At 41.7% G+C, this 21793-nt stretch overlaps 1 protein-coding gene across 1 annotated transcript in view; it reads right to left on the reverse strand.

The window, feature by feature from the left end:
- Positions 1-21793, reverse strand: part of RDX (radixin) — a 1792353-nt gene that overhangs the window by 1545698 nt on the left and 224862 nt on the right. The window contains 1 exon segment of the mRNA XM_044072720.1: positions 3819-3902. Coding sequence (XP_043928655.1) covers positions 3819-3902 — 84 coding nt within the window.

Here is a 21793-nt window from a genome sequence, read left to right on the forward strand (position 1 = left end):
GCAGAATGGGGATTTCTTTGTTTAGGAAGTGTTGGTGCTGAGACCATACATTCTTTAAGTACCACTGAAATTTTCTCATGTGCAACCTGGCTAGAGGGAGCATGGGGATCGTGGATGCCATGAGTCCCAGAACTTGTAGGAACTGCCTTGCAGAAAGGTGGGATACCCCCAGAAGGTCTTGGAAGTGGGTTGAGAGAGACTGCACTTTGTCCCGTGGGAGGTACTCTGATCTGATCCTGCATCCCGGGAAAATGGAAGGTTTGCAGTGAACCCCAAGTTGTGCAGGATGGTTCTGGTGAAATTTAGGTGAGTTAGGAGAGTTAGGAGCATGGTTTCTGATTCCGCTAGAAGGAGAATGTTGTCCAGATAAGGGTATATTTGGATGCCCTTGGTTCGGCAAAATGCAATGGCAGGAGCAAGGCATTTTGTGAACACTCTTGGATCAGTGGATAAGCCAAAGGGCAAGGCTGTAAATTGAAAATGTGAGGAAATGCCAGTAAATCTCAGGAATTTTCTGTGGGAAGGCATGATAGAAATGTGGAGATACGCTTCCTTTAAGTCCAGAGTGACCATAAAGGCTTGGGTTGGTATCAGGGCAGGAGAGTTTGCAGAGAGCATCCTGAAGGATGGCACTTTTAGGAACTGATTTAGGTAGGATAGGTCTAGTATGGGTCTCCAAGGACCATCCTTTTTTGGGACTAGGAATAGGCGAGAACAGAATCCTTTTCCTTCCTAGCCCACTGGGACTGGTTCTATAGTTCCTAGGGAGAGGAGCTCCTGCAAAATACGTGGGGAATAGGTGCAGCTGTTTTTCTGGTGGGAAGGGAATGTCTTTTGGTCTTGTTTTTTTCCTTCCAAGATAGGAAGTATCCTCTTTGAATGACAGAAAGGACCCATTGGTCTGAGGTGATGGTTTTCCAAAAGGGGAGGCAGTGGGGTAAGTGGGCAGACAAGGGAAGGTGGGCAAGGCAGTCATGCTGATGAGGGAGCCTCTCTGTCAGGAAAGGGCTGTTTGGAGGAGGGACGGTTGTTAGTATGTCTGGAGTAAGGCTGTCTTCTCCTGGATCCTCTTCTCGGTCTGGAGGCGGAGGGATGAGAAATGGAAGGCATCCTCCTGACAAAGGAAGTTTTTGCAGGATAATTCCTGTAGTATTTAGGGAAGGGGAACACCAGCAAATGTTTGATGTCTAGCATCTCTTTGCTTTTCTTTTGCAAGTTTTTGAAGAGCTCAGCTTAATTTTTGCCAAAATGTAGATTGTGGTCCAATGGAGCATCCATAAATTTGGACTTAAAATCCTCTGGAAGAGGTTGTAGGCGTAGCCAGGAATATCTGCGTAGGGCAGATGTAGAAGCTGCAGACCTGGCCGAGGCTTCTGTTGCATCATGAATACACCTGATGGAGTGTCTGGCTACTTGGGTAGAGACAGTTTTGATGCAGTCAGACTTAGTAGGACAGTCAGGTGTAGAGGCCAAAAGGGTAGAGGCCTGGGACACTAGGTACAGAGCGTATTTTACCATGTGTGCTTGGTAAATTAATGGCTCTGCAAATCCAAGGTTGAGGAAGTATACACTTTTTCGCCCAGTCTATCCATGGTTTTACCGTCCTGATCTGTGGGTATGAGAGAGGCAGAAGGTACCTGTCTAGACGGTGTCAGAAGCCACAACAATGACAGCAGGATCTGCCAGTGGAGGTTTGACCAGGAATGTTTGGTCATCAGGCACCTTATAAAACCTGTCTGGTCTTTTAGGGGCTGGGGACTGTCAGTCAGGTTTCTTAGAGTTGAATGCGTCCAGAAAGGCTGGGAGCACAGGAGAGGAAGACTCCAGTTGCAGTAGTTAAAAATATCTCTTCGGGGTGTCAGACATCAGGGTAGTGTCCCACTTGAAGTACTCCTTCATTTTAGTTGTAGTCTCCCCAAAAGTTAAATATTCAGGTGGGGAGTCCCCTTCAATGGAGTCTTCATCTGGGGAATAGTAGTCAACAGGGGAAGCAATTTGAGACGCACCAGAAACTGATTCCTCTGAAGAATCATATTGGTATTGCTGCTGTTCTCCCTAGAGTAGTTTGATGTTGGGGGGAAGATGCAGAGGCTGAATGAAGGCAGAGCACAGGGATGGTAGAAGGAGCAGGGCCTGTGGGCCTAAGGGCCATGAAGGCCTGCATAAGAGAATTTGTGAAAGACTGCCAAACTGGCTGTGCTTCAGGAGAAGGAGTGATATGTTTTGTCTTCTGTCTTTTCTTAGAAGGAGTAGGCTTCAGGGATGGCCTAGGGATTGAAGCCCAGCCTGCAGAAGGAGAGGACTCGGTCGGTCGTCCAACAAGAGGTTCCCCCTCGATGTCGGTTGGTGCTGACGGCTGAACAGACTTCACGGACGTGCATTCCGTGGCTGCAGAAACGGCTTCCTCAGCAGGAGCTGTTGAAGCTGACAGAGAAATCGGGTGTTCCTCAGCCCCTATTTCAGAAGCCAGCAGAGTGGCAGCAGGAATAGGCCTGGAAACTTTGGCCTTCTTCCTGGGTGGTTTGGGTTAGTCGACCAATTTCAGATCCATCCTAAGAGCTAGGCATTTCAGATTCTGGTTTTCGAGACACAAATTTAATGCGGCCAAACAACTGTGAAGCATCTTGGGCACGAAGGACTTGCAGATGGAACACGATGTATGGTTGTTCCCTACCTAGACAAAATATGCACTTATCGTGGGAATCGTTGTGCGGTATCTGCCAGCCGTAATTACATTTGCCTTTTTTTTAGCAGACATCGACCAAGAACTACAGCAATCCAAGCACAAACAATGATAATAGAAAACAAAAAAAAAAAAATCCAATGGGGTACTTACTTTTCCAAAGTATTCGTTAGTAGGAGCTGAACGATCGAAGTGATGACATCTGCGGCTGAAAGGTTCTGAGGTCTATCCATGCCGATGTCACATTTATGGTTCCTGGTTTCTTGCCCTACGTGTGACATTCCACGCACCTACAGCAGCCAGGCAAAAGCTTTTGTAAAGGAGCCGACGTCAGATCGCCTGAAGCGGAAAATCCCATACCAAATGAATACTGCAACATTGGAATAGAAGGACATCAGCTTTTACATTCTTACACTGAAGCTTTGGGAGTCCCTTGTAAGATCTCTCAAATTCAGAAAAAGTCTCAAAACACATCCAGCTAGTCACTTGTAAATGTTTTCATAATCTACCCTCTCCCAAGATTCACACTCCTTTTCAGTTTAACTCTGGGATGCAACCTATCATTGTAGATATAAACTATTATCTCCTAATCGAAGATGAAAAGCACTTGTTCCTAGAAAAACTATACCGCCCCCCCCCCCATTTTTTCTCTCTCTCTCCTCCTAGGATTGCCAGTTAAAGACGCAAACTACAAGTAAATTTATGCTCTTGCATCATTTTAAACTGAACTTGAACTTTATAAACATGTAAACTCTTCTTTCTTGCAAAAGTTTAAAAAGTTACTTATGTTGTAACTACCTCCATTTGTAACCCCCCCTCCCCAGAGTCCTTACTCATAAAGCTTAGTGTCAGAATGGTCCTGCAGGATCAGCATATGGATTAAGTAATCTGCATACATACATAAATAAATGTATTTTGCAAATACAAAAGTTATTAATATACAAAATCATGTTATTCTAGAGGTGCTGTTAAAACAATTTAAAAAACTGAATTTTTTTCCATGGCTCACAAAATAAATAAACAAACTGAGGATTTACTCAGTAACTTCACGGTCATGCTTCAAATCAGACTTCACTCTCAACAGAACAGCAGCCTGCAGTAGTTTTCTTATTATAAGAAAAGAACTGTTTCTTACTTGATCAAAGAGTTGCTTGCCAGTCGTGTTCGGCTGGATAGCAAACTCCAGCTCAGCATCCATAGTGGTAACCCGCACATTGACCTGTTGGAGAAACAAAGAAAATCACAATTTTAAATTCATGCCAAACCAACAACATGCATGAATGACAATTACACAACAAATTATCCTTCTCTATGTTAAATCAAGTTTATTAACAAAGACCATTACAAATGGCATTTGCAGTAACTTAAGATCTTAGACAGCATCTTGGAAAGAAGGTACGCAGCTACCAGTTCTCAATTACTAAGGGTAATGATGTGGCCAAATACCAGGTAATTTATAGTCAAGAGGGAAATGACAACCATCAAGTAGAGTAAAATACCTTCACTGGCTTCCTACAGAAGAAATTCTGAAACACTGACATGGAAAAGAACACAGGCAAAAAGATGCTACCTAAAAAGTAGTTTGTGACAATCCTAACTCAAGACAGTAATATCTCCATAAGGCAGCTAAGGGTTAGGGTTACTCAACATATTAGGTAACATGCTACAAATTCTACCAGTTCAATAATGTACGGCTACAGCCCCGAAAGCAAAGCAGCATAATGAGGTCTCATAATGTGCACAAACAGCCATATAATATCCCAAAACAGAAAAACATGCAGAAAAATACAACAAAACACATCTGAGCTCCTCAGAAAAATGACAGAAACCAAAAAATGAATTTCATTGTACCACAAAAAATGGACTATATGACAAACCTGCTAAAATACTAATTTCATGCCAAGTACATGGAAAACACCCTCGACATGCTACTGACACATTCACAATAAGGAAGGTGAGCTTAACTATTACACCAAACAAATTATACAGAAATTACAATACATACTACAGTAGTTAGTTTTACAATGTGTTACTTTACAAAAAAGAATCTCCATTAAAGCATAACACTCATTTTCACTGTAGTCTGGGAAGTATAGGGGGCCAGGGGGGTGCAGCCATAAATTCCAAATGTGCAGTACTAAAACGCATACTATGTACCTCGAAACATTTCACTTTCATCGTCAATACAGACTTCGTCAGAACACAGAAACACACTTACTGGGTTTAAATGCTTAATCAAATGACTAAATTACATGACATTTGAATCAGCTGACACTTGAATGTAAAGACGCACCAAAAACATCCACATGCAATGAAATATATAATATATAAAAATCAAAATACTGACATTTCTATGGTTTTCTTGTTTTCAATGTAAAATGCAGTGCAGGAACTCACTGCTCATATATGCAACACAAGCAGGAGGTTTTACATCAAAATGGAAAGGGATAATGAGAAGTAGGGAGTTCTAGGAATAAGAAGTGAGGAGGACTTTGGATGCAGATCCTTAAGAAGAAAGTACAGTTGTGTACACTTACCATAAATGTAGATGTTAGAGTGTATTCACTGTTGCAGTCATTACATTTGGGTAAGAATTTGACAATTTAAACAAGTACACAAGAGGGGTAGATGGAATTGATTTTGGTAATTCCGATTCTACCATCTCTAATGTAGTTAATATTTCTGGTTGTGATTTATCCAATGATGAAATGTCTGTACTTAATTTGGGGCTAAAATTTGTCCCTACTGTTATACCTCGACATTACTTACTTAAACAAGATATTTTTAAATTCATTAGAAAACTTCATTTGAAATGTTATTTTTCTCATGATAAAGTATTTCCAACAGATAGGAAATGATGACAGTGATACCAGTATAGATAGCTATTATTCTTGTCTGTCAGATGATTTATCATTATTTACATATTCACAGGCGTATTCTTTACTTAATATTGATGGTATTGATTTTCATAGTAAATTTATTCCTCCTTATAATAATTCCACTATTATTCAATTTTCTGAAATGGTGCATTTTTCCATTCAGGAAATTATGAATTCAATAAATAAAAAACATCAGAAATATAATATGACAAAAAATGAATGAAATGCTTTGAAAAACCTTGTTGATAGACAGGATATAGTTATTAAAAAATCTGATAAAAGCAATAAAGTGGTACTACTTAATCATAGGCAATATCTTGATATGTGTATGTCACATCTTAATGATTCTTTAACCTATGAAGTTAGTAACCTTGATAGTTATCTTAATGCAATGAAAGAATGCACACATTTATTAAATAAAGGTGTTAGGTTAGGATATTTTTCTAAACAAGATCTTGATAGAAAATTTTGTATGGATGATTGTAATTTGGCCACTTTCTATTGCCTTCCAAAATTGCACAAAAATATGATAAATCCGCCTGGCCGCCCTATTGTTTCAGCTAGCAATTATTTCTGTCGGAATATAGGCATCGTTATACATAATCATCTGCTACCACATGTACAAAAATTAGAGTCTTACATTCGAGACTCTTTTGACTTTATTGATAAGATTAGTGAAGTTATTTGGACGGACAGTATGTTTTGGATAAGTATTGACGTTGTCAGTCTATATACAAATATTAAACATTTAGATGGTTTACAGGCTTTACACTATTTTCTAGGTGATAGTCCTACTACTCATTTTATTATGGATTTAACCTCTTTTTGTCTTTCAAATAATTTCTTTAGTTTTAATGAAATTGTTTACCATCAGATTAAAGGAATAGCCATGGGGGCATCTTTTGCCCCCATGTATGCGAATTTATTTATGGCCAAATATGAATTAGAATATGTATATACTAATGAATTCTTTAAAAATTATGTTCTTTTTTACTATCGCTACATAGATGATCTTGTTTTTCTTTGTAGTGGAGGTTTTGAACATGTTTATGAATTTTTTTCAGATTTAAATAATAACAGATTTAATTTACATTTTGATGGTTTACAATTTGGGAATAAAATTCATTATTTGGATATTTCATTACAGGGAGAAGTAGGTAAAAAGATTCAGACAACAGTGTATCGCAAATTTTCTGATGGAAATCAGTTCCTTTATGGAACTAGTTGTCATCCTTCACATACACTGTTGGCTTTACCGTATGGAGAAATTATTAGATTATCTAGACTATGTAATAATGAAATAGATCTAGAAAAAAATATTTATGATTGTATTACTATGTTTTCAAAGAGAGGTTATAGTATGGAGTTATTGAATATATCCATTAATAAATTATTAGATAATAATAACAATAATGTTTATCAATTAGGAATTAATAAGAATAAAGAAGATTATAATTTTTTACCATATGTCAATAATATTAGTAGTATTGACATAAAAAATAATAGTTTAAAAGTTTCCGATCAAGAAATTAAGGATGTTTATTTTGTTACTACTTACATTTAGTAATAAAATTTGGAATATTATTAAGTATTTTTGGAAATTTTTGGTATCTGATAGAAATCTTTGTAAACTTTTTCCTAACATTCCTAAAATAGCCTTTAAGAGAGGTCAAAATTTATCAGATAAATGAATTAAGGCTTATTATATTTCTCCTAGTAGTCAAGTATATCATAATATACAGACATATGGCACTTTTGCCTGTAATCGATGTAGTATATGTAAATATGTAAAGCCATATTTTGATAAAATTAATGACATTACTTATAAACCAAATAATGTTTTTTCTTGCAATTCTGTGGGTATAGTTTATTGTATTAGATGTCCATGCAAACTCTATTATATAGGGGAGACAAAAAGAAAATTTAAAACGAGAATGCAAGAACATGTTAGGGATATAAAAAGAGGTATGTTAGACAGTCCAATTGCTTCTCACTTTATAGAAGTTCACAGTGGTAGTGTAGATGTATTTGAATGTTGTGTTCTTGAAAAAGTATTGGTTAAAAAAGGTGACGATAGATTAATAAAAAATGTTTTATTGTATAAGGAAGCTATTTATATATTGAAATATAATACTACGTCACCTAATGGTTTAAATCTAGAAATGAATTGGAAAAGTTTATTGTAGCTTCTTAAATGTAACTAGTTTTTTTAGATATATGGTATTAAATAATGTATGTTACCTTTAAAATTTCTTTTATATATAATTGATTAATTTAATATGATTGTTTAATTGATTGTAGTATTTATATGAGTGGGTGTGTTTTGTAATTTATGTTCATTGAAGGCTATTACGCCGAGGCGCTAAGCTGTATTAAATTTTCTAAAGGAACTAGCGTTGTTTTCTTGGCTTCGGCCTGAATATATTTCAGTGTTGTTTGTGATTACATTTGGGTAATCCTGCTGGCAGGTTGCCCTCAGTCGGCCTAAATTCCAAAGTCCTGGGTCCTGCGTTGGCTGCTGTCACCCCTTCCCTGACGTCAGGGATATAAAAGATGCGGCGGACGCCATTTTCTTTAGTTTTTCTTGCCCAAGATGTCAGGTGCCCCCTAAAAGGGTAGCCAAATTTATATACATATAAATACATGCACCAATATAAACTTTACCTTCATCTACAAGCAAATACACCACATAGGTTTCATCAGAGGAAAATGGGGATGAGGGGTGGGTAACCCAGACTGCAACAGTGAATACACTCTAACATCTACATTTATGGTAAGTGTACACAACTGTACTATGTTCTTCGTGTTTCACTGTTGCAGTCATTACATTTGGGTAGAGTCCCAAAGCTATGGATGGGAGGTTGGAGCTACACAGTATTTGGAGCAGCTATGAGGCCCTGCAGAACTGCAGTGGCAAAGCCTGCCCTGGATTTAGAGTAGAGTGGCAGATGATAGTGCTTTGTAAAGGTGTGCAATGAACTTCAAGTAGCAGCCTCTAAAATGTCCTTGGTTGGTACTCCCCTGAGAAAGGCTGCTGAAGTGGCTGCAGCTCTGGTTGAATGTGGCCTAATGCCCTTAGGCACTGGCTTGCCATGGTGTAAGTAGCAGAAACTAATGCAGTGGCCTATCCACTTTGAAATAGTCTGCTTTGAGATGGCCTTTCCTTGTGATCCTGCAGCATATGTCACTAGTAATTCTTCGGTCTTTCTGAAAACTTTGGTTCTGTCCAAGTAGAATCTAAGCTGTCTGTGTACATCCGAAGAATGCAGAATTCTCTCCCCCTTGTTCTGTGGATTTGGATAAAAAGTTGGCAGATGAATAGTTTGGTTAAGAGCCACATTGGACACCACCTTAGGCATAAATGTTGCGTTTGTCCTCAGAGAGACCCTGTCTGGATAAAAAATGATAAAAGGTTCCACAGCCATGAGTGCCTGTAGCTCTGAAACCAGTCTTGCAGAAGTTATTGCTAAGAGCAAAGCTGTTTCCAAGATAAAAACTTTATATCAGCAGTAGCAGCTGGCTCAAAAGGCGGCATGGTGAGTTTTTCCAAGACATAGTTGAGGTCCCATGCAGGCATTGGTGATCTCCTTGGAGGCCTTACATTTTTGGCTCCTCTGAGGTACTGTTTTAGTAAGGGATGAGAAAAGACTGGTGGCTCGCCGAAATGGCAGAGGCATGAATTTTAATAGACGAAAATGACAGACCTTTGTCCAACATCTCAGTTAAGTATTGCAAAATCTGAGGAATATTTAGAGCAGCTGTATCAGTTCCTTGTGCCCGTTTCCAAGCACAGAATCTCTTCCATTTTCCAGCATAAGATTTTCTAGTACTAGGCCTTCTGGCCTCCAAAATGACATCCATCACAGCTTTACTGCGAGGTGTGTTTTGTATAGCTACATTATCCGCCATGCTGCCAGGTTTAAAGTTCTGAGTTGGCTGTGCAGGATCTGATTGTTTTGCAGGGACAGTACGTGAGGTATCTGAGGTAAGGTCCAAGCAGGCCATTGTGACAAGCTCCTTAGTATTGGATACCAGTACTGGCGGGGCCAGTCTGGGGCAATCGGTATCATCTTTGGCTTCTCCTGTCTGACCTTTAGGAGTACCTTGGGGAGGAGAGGTAGAGGGTGAAATGCATATCCAGCTGAAAGATAGGGCGTCCACTTTCCATGCCTGTCTGTGATGAATCCTTGTGCAGAATCTTTTTAGTTGGTAGCTGTGAAGGGAGGCAAATAGATCTATGTCCGGGCATCCCTATTTCCTTGTTATCATGCTGAAGATTGTGGGTCCAGGTGCCACTCATGGGGATCCATGAGGTTTCTGCTTAGTTCGTCTGCCAGAGTATTTTTCCTTCCAGGCAGGAATTGTGCCTGCAGATGTACTTGGTAAGTCAATGCTGTGTCCCACAAAGTCATGGCAAGTCTGCAAAGGGGGTAAGAATGTTTGCCCCCTGCTTGTTTATATACCACATGACCGTGGTGTTGTCTGTCTTTATCAGTAGTTGTCCAGGATGAAGTAGGTCCTTGAAGTCTGTCAGGGCATTTTGAACTGCTAGCATCTCTTTTTGATTGATACGTAGATGCATTTGGTTTGAGGTCCATGTGCCCTGAATGCATCTTCCTGCCATGTGGGCCCCCCAGGCATAATCTGATGCATCCGTTGTTAGTGTTTGCCTGGCTGGGGGTAATGTAAATGGCTGTCCCTTGTTTTGGTGACAAGCCTTTGCCTACCATCGAAAGTCCTGTTGCAGGCAGGGAATGAGAGTAATCATAGTTTCCAGGCTGTGGCAATGTTGAGTCCAAACACTTTTTAGGTACCACTGAAGTTTCCTCATATGCAGTCTTGCATATGGAATTAGTAGGATGCAGGATGCCATGAAGCCCAAAGCCTGCAGAACTTTTCTTGCAGATAACTGGGCCTTTGTTGCCAACATTTTGAAACAGGTAGTAAGTTGCCTCCGTTTGTCTGGTGTGAGATAAGCCATCTGAGCAGTTGTATTTAAGCTTGCATTCAGGAATATTATCTCTTGAGAGGGTTCTAGTTTTGATTTCTTTTCGCTGACTGTGTACCCTAAGCATGTTAGAAGTCTTTTTCACAAATGACAGATGCTTAGAAGAATGTCCTTGTTCTCTGCTTGAATTAGGCAGTTGTCCAAGTAAGGATATATTTGTTTTCTTTGTCTGCAGAAAGCAATTACTGGTGCCAGGCACTTTGTAAAGACCCTGGGCGCAGTAGATAAGCCAAAGGGTAGTGCAGAAAATTGGTAATGCATTGAACCAGCCTTGAATCTGAGGTATCTTTTGCATATTTGTCTGATTGGGACATGCAGGTATGCCTCTTTTAGGTCTAAAGTCACAAGCCAAGCGTTCTTGCCCAGCATGGGCAGAAGCTGCTGCAAAGTAAACATCTTGAATTTTGGTATATCCAGGAATGTGTTCAAACTCGATAGGTCCAGTATAAGCCTCCAGGCCTTGTCCTTTCTGGGTACCAAGAACAGTCTTGAGTAAAATCCTTGTCCCTGCTCTTGCTCTGGTACTAGTTGAATGCCCCCCATGTCCATGAGGGATGAGACTTGTTTTTGTGCCTCTGCCCATTGATTTTTTGGCAGATCAAAACTAAAGCCAACTACCCTCTCAGCTGATCTTCTACCAGCAGAATACCTGCAAATTGCTGCAGATGTCATTGCCTACCCCATATCAATCTTAATAAACAGAACCATTACGGAGTCCACAATCCCAGCAATATGGAAAATATCTCACGTCATACCTCTTCATAAAGGCGGAACGTCCACTGAACTTTCTAACTATAGGCCAATAGCCATTTTATCACCACTTGCCAAAATAATGGAAAAGTGTGTGCATAAACAACTAATGTCCTATCTCATCCATAACAAGCTACTAACCGACTGTCAGCATGGATTTAGACTCCATCATAGCACGACAACTGCCCTTCTCTCTTTAACCGAAAAAATCAACCATCATCGGAACAACAAAAATATCTCCTCTGCCCTCTTTCTAGATATGTCGAAAGCCTTCGACATGGTAAACCACCAGCTTCTTCTCAAAACCCTAGAAAACTTACACCTAGACACCCATGTCCTAAACAGGTTTCAGGCCGACCACGTAGGCAGACAACAAGCAGTTATGTGGCAGAACAAGCTTTCATCCCTACTACCAAACAGCATAGGCGTACCCCAAGGGTACATATATTAGGACCTCTTCTCTTCTCAATATTCATAAACGACCTGCACTCAGCCATCCCCGACGCCACCTGCATCCAATATGCAGATGACTCTACTCTCATCTGTTCCAATCCCATACTTGACAACCTTCTAAAAACCACCCAACACTGCTTTACTATAGTTGAAAATTGGCTAACTGACCATCACCTCATATTAAACCCAAAAAAAACCCAACTACTTCTCTTTCACCCAACTAACCCAACACCTTTCACACAATTTACTATCCAATCCAATAATGGAACCATTATCTCTCCTACTACCAATGCTAAACTACTAGGAGTAAATATAGACAATAAACTCCGATTTGACACCCACATTAACCAAACTATTAAAACGGTAAACAAAAAACTAGGGTCTTTATATAGATTAAAAACCTTCCTAACTCCAGCCGCTAGACTAGCCACTGCCCGCTCACACCTTCTATCCACCCTACTATATGCCTCCCCCATCCTTACTAACCTTAACAAATCAGACCTAAATCGTCTCTCCACTTGTTATAACCACATTGCTAGATTCATCACTGCCCTGCCCTACAGAACACACCATTGTATTAACCTGAAAAAACTTGACTGGCTAGAACTCCCTAATCTTCTCCTGAAATATCAACTTTTAGAAGCCTTTAAAATCCTGAAACACCCAGAGAACATCCCTGCTCTAAAAAACATACTAACCCCCTACACCAACCTTAGTTCTCTACGCTCATCTGACAAACTCCTAATACAAACTAGCAAGGCCCATAACATTGGCGGGGATAGACTGTACTCTAATGTTATTGGAAAGGTGTGGAACTCTCTTTCAAATAACTTAACGTCTTTACCATCACTAGCTTTATTCAAAAAAGAACTTGAAATCCACTTTAAATCGCATTGGATATGTCCTTGTATGAACCCAGACTAAGATTACCATAAGCAACTCTGCATAGATATGGGCAATTTTTTGTCCTAGTCAACCAAGGGTCTACTAACCTGAATACAATGAATGTAATCAAATGTAGCTTCTATTGCAGCACTGTTATCTCTAAAAACTATGCATGTGTTTTCTGTCTTTTTGGCTTGTTGTCTTTCTGTCTTTTATTATATGTCATTTTAACCTTGTTGGAGCTTTTCTCCCCGGGACTCCGCTGAAAATGGACATGTATCCAGTCGGACTATCCCGGTCAACAAATGTAAAATAAAATAAAAATAAAATAAAAGATCTGGCCAGGCATTTGTCTTTGGCAGGGTATGGAAATGGAACTTGTAGCCTTGTGACACGATATTTAAGACCCACTTGTCCTGGGTTATGATGTGCCAATTTTGAGAAAAAAAAAAGTGCTAATTTTCCCCCTAAGGGTGCTGCCAGGAGATAAGTGCTTGGTGCAGGTAAGGGGAAGTCACTGGGACTGTTTCCTGTATGGCTGTGATTTGTCTTCTCCACTTTTGGAGGTAGAAGCCCCCCAATGTTTTGAGCGGTATGACCCTTGTGCCTGGGATCTGCCTCTAGGGCGTCTGGTTCTGCCCATCTGAGGTCTGTCTGACACAGGAAAGGACCAATTCTTTGTTGGCCAGTGTCTACTAAACCTAGGTGGCTGTACTTGCAAAAAATCTTTGACCGTTTGCATAGATTTAGCTTTGTCCTCCATTTTCTTTAACACCTCTTCTGCCAACACCAAAGTATCATGCTGTAAAGGTGCATCTAATAATTTAACTTTAACATGATCAGGCAGATTTTTGTTCCTTTAACCAAGCATGCCTCCTAATTACAGAACCTGTAACTGCGGCCCTGCAGGAGGCCTCCAAAGAATCAAAACCACATTGCAAAGTATGCTTTCCAACTTGTTCAGCTGCATGCAGTAAATCCTGCATTTCCTTGTTTTGTGCACATTCAGAGTTTAACAACATTTTCTGTTTAAGCAATGCCATGACATGTTGCTGATATTTGAGCATATGAAACTGACAGTTTAAGGCCCTTAGAGCCAAGGTAGCAGATGTGTAAACCTTTTTTCCCCCATCTATCCAGTGCCATAGAATCTCTGTCAGAGGGGGTATGTCTTTTTGCAGCGGAAGCCTCAACTCCTTTGGGAACCTGAGAAATAGTTTCTGGGTCTGCAGCAGGGTTTTTAAAAAGGAATTTATGAGAGTCAGGAACCCTGTAATATCAGTCAGGCTTAACAGGAGCTGGAGGTAAGGAGCCAGGGGTAAGACTAGACTCCGAAAACACAATCTACAATGTCTAACACAGGTGGGAAGCCTAGTGGCTTGTGTTGAGGTAGTAAAAGGAAATCCCTGAGCCTCTTTTTAGATTCTGAAAAATCTTGGCTCTCCCAGTGGAAATGCTCCCTAATGGTATGTAAGGTTTACCCAAAAGAATAGTCCTCTGGAGGAGAAGCTGAAGGTATAGATTCTTCAACATCAGAATCCTCATAGGGGGGAAGAGAATATTCCCGATCAGAAGAAATGGAAACCTGATCTGAAGATTCATAGTCAGTCTCTTGCCTAGGCCCCTTATCCAGAGGGGGATGGGAACGCCTGATCAAGGTAATCAAGTCTTCGGCCATTTGGAGCATCTGTTTTCTGGGCATAGAGGCCTGACCACGTGGCTCTTGAGTTTGTTTCTTTGCTTTGGAAGGTGCTTTAGTCTTTGCCTTTGAAGCTGAAGTTGGTTTGATGTAAAGATGTTTAGGTCTGAATACACCTTCAAAAACCGGTGTCTGCTCAGCGGCTCCAGACCCATCTGAAGGGATAATATCCAAGGCTCCAATACCTTCCAGCGGCATGGCCAACTCCACGTGGGAGTCGGTAGCGGCCTGCGACTCTAAAGTAGCGGGCATCAGGGGCTGCAAAAGTGCCTCACTGAGAACCGGCAAATCGGCGACTGGCTTAGGAGAAGCTTCACCCTCGGTTTTGGGCCTCTGTTGTCTCTCTTTTTCCTTTCTTTGTGTTTTTTTGTGAACTCTGGTAGTCGGATGGCTCTCCGACGACATTTCTGGATAATTGAACTGGCATCCAAAATATTTCAAAGCAAAATCATACAGACGCTTAATAGTGTGTTGGTCAAATCTAGCACAAAACCGACAGCCACAAACGTTGTGATCAGGGCCTAGGCAAGGAAAATACAGTTGTGTACACTTGCCATAAATGTAGATGTTAGAGTGTCTACACTGTTGCAGTCATCACTGTAGGGTTCTTCCTGCCGGCAGGCAGTCCTCGGTCGGCCAGAATCCCAAAGTCTGGGTCCGGCGTCGGCTGATCAGTCATGCTCCCTGACGTCAGAGCGCCAGGAGTACAAAGCTGCCAGCCGACGCCATGTTCTCCAGTTTTTCTTGTCCCAGATGTCAGGTGCCTAAAAATGAAGGCCAATAGTAAAAACCAAAAAAATAACATCCCACAAGCCCCATAGCCTGTAGCAAATACACCTCGGAAGAAAGGTGAAGTAGGTAAGCACACTAGTGAAAGTATAAGAGGGGACAGGAGGGAGGGTAACCCAGACTGCAACAGTGAAGACACTCTAACATCTACATTTATGGTAAGTGTACACAACTGTACTATGTTCATCGTGTTTCACTGTTGCAGTCATCACTGTAGGGTAGAATCCCAAAGCTGAGATAAGGGGTGAAGGTTATAGAGAAGAAGGGGCGGCTAGAAGGCCCTGCAAGACTGCAGAAGCAAAGCCTGCCCTAGACTTAGAGTAAAGAGGGAGATTATAGTGCTTAGAGAAAGTATGCACTGAACTCAAAGTTGCAGCTTCCAAAATATCTTTGGTAGGTACTCCCCTGAGATAGGCAGCTGAAGTAGCAGCAGCTCTGGTAGAGTAAGTCCTAATTTTTCCTGGGATTTGCTTTCCATGACGAGAGTAACAAAATCTGATTCCATGCGCAATCCAGTTAGAAACGGTCTGTTTTGAAATGGCTTTGCGCCTTGGGAGTTTGTTGCATAAGAAACAAACAGTTGCTCTGTTTTCCTGATATCCTTGGTTCTGTCCAGGTAAAAACGAAGTTATCTGTGTACATCCAAGGAATGCAAGATCCTTCCCCCCTTATTTTGTGGATTAGTGAAAAAAGTTGGCAGGTGAATAGTTTGATTTAAAGCCACTTTGGAAACCACTTTAGGCATGAAAGTAGGATTAGTCCTTAAAGACACCCTATCTTGGTGAAAAATAATGTAAGGTTCCACAACCATGAGTGCTTGTAACTCCGAGACTCTCCTGGCTGAAGTCAAAGCCAGTAGGATAGTTGTCTTCCATGATAAATACTTAATATCAGTTGTGGCAGCAGGCTCAAAAGGAGGCAGAGTGAGTTTTTCCAAAACATAGTTGAGGTCCCAGGCAGGTATAGTTGGTGTCCTAGGGGGCCTTAAATTCTTTGCTCCTCGTAGACATTGTTTCAGAAGTGGATGCGAAGGGTCTGTATTGTAATGTGCAGAGATAGCTGAGGCATTAATTTTTATGGAGGAGAAGGATAAACCCTTATGTAGCATGTCTGTTAGGTAAAGCAAAATCAGAGGGATATTAGGAATGAGAGGATCTGAATCCTGAGCATGCATCCAGGTGCAAAATCTCTTCCATTTGCCTGCATAAGATTTTCTAGTGCTAGGCCGTCCCGTCTGGCTTCTAAGATAACATCCATGACCTTTTTGGGAAGAGGAGGATTAATCATAGATCCTGAATTCGCCAGGCTGAGAGTTTTGACATGAGAGTGCAGAACCTGGCCCTGGTGTTGGGACAAAAGATTGGGAATCTGAGGCAAAATCCAAGGTGGTTCCTGAGATAGATTCTTCAGTGTTGAGGACCAAAATTGACGAGGCCAAGTTGGGGCCAGTAAAATCATCATCTTGGGCTTGTCCTGCTTGATCTTTAATAACACCCGTGGTAGAAGGGTTAGTGGTGGAAAGGCATACCCCTTGAGGTTTTTCCAACTGAATGATAGTGCATCCACTTTCCATGCTAGCTTGTGAAATGTCCTTGTGCAAAAAATCTGTAAGTGGTGGTTGAGGGGGGATGCAAATAGATCCATGACCGGGCAGCCCCAGGCTTCTGTAATCATCTTGAATATTTGGGTGTCTAGCATCCACTCGTGTGGGTCTGACAGGTTCCTGCTCAGGCTGTCTGCCAGAGTATTTTGTTTTCCTGGCAGGAACTGAGCTTGTAGATCCACTTTGCAAGCTAGAGCTGTGTTCCATAGAGTCATGGCCATTCTGCAAAGGGGGTAGGAATGTGAGCCCCCCTGCTTGTTTATGTACCACATAACTGTGGTGGTGTCTGTTCGTATCAGTAGTTGTCCTGGTTGTAGAAGATCCCTGAAAGCCAAGAGGGCATTCTGAACAGCTAACATCTCTTTTAAATTGATATGTTGGTGCTTCTGATCCTCTGTCCAAAAACCTTGCAGACCCTTTCCCTGCAAGTGGGTTCCCCATGCGTAATCCGAGGCGTCAGTGGTTAACACTTGGCTGGCTGGAGGTAGACTGAAGGCTTTCCCTTTGTTGTGAAGACATGCCATGGTCCACCAATGGAATTCCTTTTGTAGGCAAGGCAAGACAGCAATCTGTGTGTCTAGACTGTGGCAATGCTGGGGCCATACACTTTTTAGGTACCATTGTATTTTTCTCATATGTAGTCTTGCATTAGGTATGAGAAGGATGCAGGAGGCCATGTAACCCAAAGCCTGCAGGAATTTCCTTGCAGTTAGCCGAGTTATAGAAGCCAAGGTTTTGAAAGTGGAAGCCAGCTGTAGTTGTTTTTTGGATGTCAGGAATGCCATCTGGGTGGTTGTGTTCAAAAGAGCACCCAAAAAAGTTATCTGTTGTGTGGGTGTCAAATTCGACTTTTTTATGTTTACAGTGAATCCCAGATACTGGAGAAGATTTTGGACAAATTCCAGGTGCTGGAGTAAAAAGTACAGTTTTGTACCTACCATAAATGTAGATGTCCGAACTGGATAGCATCTGCAGTCATAACAACTGGGTTGTCCTGTCGTCAGGCAGCCCTTCAGTCGGCCGGATTCCAAAGTCCGGGTCCGGCTTCGGCTGATGTCGCACTCCACCCGACGTCATCTCTGTTGGTCTTCGGGTATAAAAGCATCAGCCGACGCCATTTTCCTCAGTGTTTCTTGCCCCAGATGCCAGTAGCCCTCTTGCAGGCTAAAATTTGGATAGATGCCAATGTTTCCAAATAGGATAGAGGTAAACACAACAATAAGCATGTATGTACATATATACAAACAAATACACCATAAAAGACTCCCCCCCAACAGCTAGCTATTAGGAGGGTAAACACCCTAGGAGTACCACAGAGGGGAAGGAGGGAGGGTAATCCTGACTGCAGATGCTATCCAGTTCGGACATCTACATTTATGGTAGGTACAAAACTGTACTATGTCCTTCATGGATGCATCTGCAGTCATAACAACTGGGTAGAATACCATAGCCAACTAGGGAGGAGGATAAAAGTAGATTATGGTGTGTTTAGGATCCCTTGCAGTACAGCAGTGGCAAACCCTGCTCGGGATCTGGAATATAGAGGCAAATTATAATGCTTGGCAAATGTATGCACGGAGGTCCAAGTAGCCTCAATAATGTCTTTGGTTGCCACTCCTCGTAAGAAGGCTGTGGTAGTGGCTGTTGCCCTTGTAGAATGAGGTCTTATGTTCTGTGGAATTGGTTTTCCATGGAAGGAGTAACAGAATCGTATGCAATTTCCTATCCATTTGGAGATTGTCTGTTTGGAAATAGCTTTTCCTTCCCTTCCTGTTGCATAGGCTACAAAAGTTGGTCAGTCTTTCTGCTATTTTTGTTCTGTCCAAGTAGTAGCGTAGCTGTCTATGTACATCCAAGGTATGCAGTATTCTTTCCCTCTGTTTTGTGGGTTGGGAAAGAAGGTAGGTAGGTGGATTGCCTGGTTTAAAGACACTCTGGATACCACCTTGGGCATAAATGTAGGATTAGTCCTCATGGACACTATCTTGGTGGAAGATTAGGAAGGGTTGCACTGCCATTAAGGCCTGTAGTTCTGAAACCCTCCTTGCTGAAGTAATTGCCAGTAGGAAAGCAGTTTTCCATGACAGGTGTTGTAGGTCTGCTGTTGCTGCTGGTTCAAAGGGTGATAGTGTCAACTTTTCTAGCACAAAGTTTAAATCCCAAGCTGGTAATGGTGGTTTCCTTGGAGGTTTTACATTCTTGATTCCTCTGAGGAACTGCCTGAGCAAAGGGTGCGAAAAACAGGTGGATCAAAGCTGTATTCTGCTGAAATAGCTGATGCATGTATCTTGATGGAGGAGTAGGACAGGCCTGAATGAAGAAGTTCGCCAGATACTCCAGAATGTTAGGCATATCTATGTTTGACACATCTTTTCCTCTTTCCGTACTCCAAATGACAAACCTTTTCCATTTTCCAGCATATTTCCTTCTTGTTGAAGGTCTGCGTGCTTCAAGAATAATGTCTTTAACTCTTTGGGAAAGTTCTGGATTAGCTGCTGCTATGTGATGTTCCATGCAGTCAGTTGCAACGGTTTTAGGTTTGGATGTATGATGCTGTAGTTGTTCTGAGTTAACATCAAAGGCATCAGGGGTATTGGCCACATATTGTTCAGAGACATGCTCCTCAGTAGTGGGTACCAGTGTTGTCTTGGCCAGTTTGGAGCTATCAGGATTATCCTTGGACGTTCTTCCTTGATTTTTAGTAGTACCTTGTGTATCAAAGGAAGAGGTGGGAATGCATATGCTGTTAGGCCTTTCCAGTTGAAGGAGAGCGAATCCACTTTCCATGCTAGTGGGTGGAATGTCCTTGTGCAGAATTTTTTGAGCTGGTGATTGAGAGGTGATGCGAATAGGTCTATCTGTGGCATTCTCCATTTCTTTGAGATGGTCTTGAAGATGTCCGGGTGCAGCTTCCATTCGTGGGCATCCAGTGGTTCTGCTTAATATGTTTGCTAGAGTATTGTCTTTCCCCGGTACAAATATTGCCTGTAACTGGATGTTGTAGCTGAGTGCCAGGGTCCACAGCTCCAAGGTCATTCTGCATACGGGGTATGAATGAGTGCCTCCCTGTTTGTTGATGTACCACATGACTGTGGTGTTGTCTGTCCTTATCAACTGGCCCTCTTTGAGAAATGGTTTGAACTTTTGGATTGCCAGTTTTACTGCCAGCATTTCTTTTAGGTTGATGTGCAGGTGAAGTTGATCCTGTGTCCACAATCCTTGCACGCATTTGTCCAGCATGTGGGCCCCCCATCCTAGGTCTGAAGCGTCTGTTGTGATGGTCTGGCTTGCTTGACATCTGCGAAAGGGTAGGCCTGGGTTTGACTGGCATGCCTGAGCCCACCATAGGAACTCCTGTTTTAAGCATGGAATTAGTGGGATTTCTGTTTCTAGACTGTGTCTGTGTTGGGACCATAAATTCTTTAGGTACCACTGTAGTTTTCTCATATGTAGTCTGGCAAATGGAACCAAGATTATGCATGATGCCATGAAGCCCAAGGCCTGCAGTACTTTTCTTGCTGTTAACTTGTTCAGTTTTGTTAGTGCCAAGAAGTAAAGAGGAAGTTCTTTTGTGTTTTCTGTAGTCAGGAATGCCATTTGTTTTACTGTGTCCAATTCAGCCCAAGAATGTCCTGGTTTGGGATGGTATCAGCCTTGACTTTTGTAAATTGACTGTGTATCCCAGTGCTTGTAGCAAGTAAATGACCCTTTGTAAATCTGTTGTCAGCTTGCTTTTGTTGTCCCTTGTAGCAGGCAGTCGTCCAGGTATGGGTAAATTTGAATTCCCTGTAGTCTGCAATGGGCGATTACTGATGCCAGGCATTTTGTGAATACTCTGGGCGCAGTAGATAAGCCAAAGGGCAATGCTGAGAATTGATAGTGCTCTGATCCTGCAAGAAATCTGAGGTATCTTCTGCAGATTGGTCGAATGGGGACGTGCAGGTATGCCTCCTTGAGATCTAGAGTTACCAGCCAAGACTCCTTGCCCAGCATGGGAAGAAGTTGCTGTAGGGTCAGCATTTTGAATTTTGGGACAATTATGTATGTATTTAAGGTGGACAGGTCGAGAATTGGTCTCCAACTTTTTTCCTTTTTTGGAACTAGGAATAGTCTGGAATAGAACCCCTTTCCTTGCTCTGCTGTTGGCACTCTTTCCACAGCTCTCATGTTTGCTAACTCCATTATCTGGCGTAGAGCCTCTGTTTTTTGATTTGGAGGTAGATTTGGCATTCCTCTTTTGACTGGTAAAGTGTGGAAGTGAAACCGGTAACCTTGATCTATGGTTTGTAAAATCCACTTGTCTTTTGTTATGTAGTGCCAGTTCTTTGAAAATAAGGTTAACTTTCCGCCTAGAGGAGCTGCTATTTGTTCCCTGGTAGGCGGATTTAGGGTTAAGTCACTGTGGTTGTGCTGATGTAGTGGCAGTGGTTGTGTCTGTGCCTCTGTTGTTACCTTGCCACTGTCGTCCTCTGTAGGCACCTCCTCTGGATTGGTTTCTGCCTCTGGAACGTCTATTCCTGCCCCTTTGAAATTTTGTGGAGTCAGGAAAGGACCAATTTTGGCAGGCCAGTTCCTGCTAAACCTTGGGGTTGAACCTGCAAGAAATCTTTAACAGTTTGAACAGATTTTGCCTTTTCTTCCATTTTCTTCATAACCTGCTGGGCAGGTGTACCAAACAAACTTGTCTTGTCCATAGGAGCATCTAGCAACTTAGCTTTAACATGATCCGGTAAAGCTTGTTCCTTTAGCCATGCATGCCTTCTTATCACTGTGCCTGTCATGGCTGATCTAAATGAAGCCTCCAGTGCATCATAGCCACATTTTAAGGAATGGTTGCTAACCTGTTGTATGTTATTTACCATCTCTAATACATATTTCTTATCAAGAGATTCATCAGTGGTTAGTTTTTTAGTTAAGTGATCAAGCATAAACTCTTGGTATTGTATCATGTGAAACTGACAGTTTAAAGCTCTAGCTGAGAGAGTAGCTGAAGTGTAGACCTTTTTACCCCATCTGTCTAATGACCTTGCTTCCCTTTCAGAAG

Source organism: Protopterus annectens, chromosome 5.part0 (assembly GCF_019279795.1).
Source record: "Protopterus annectens isolate FY-2018-M chromosome 5.part0, PAN1.0, whole genome shotgun sequence".
In the NCBI taxonomy this organism is placed as follows: domain Eukaryota; kingdom Metazoa; phylum Chordata; order Ceratodontiformes; family Protopteridae; genus Protopterus; species Protopterus annectens.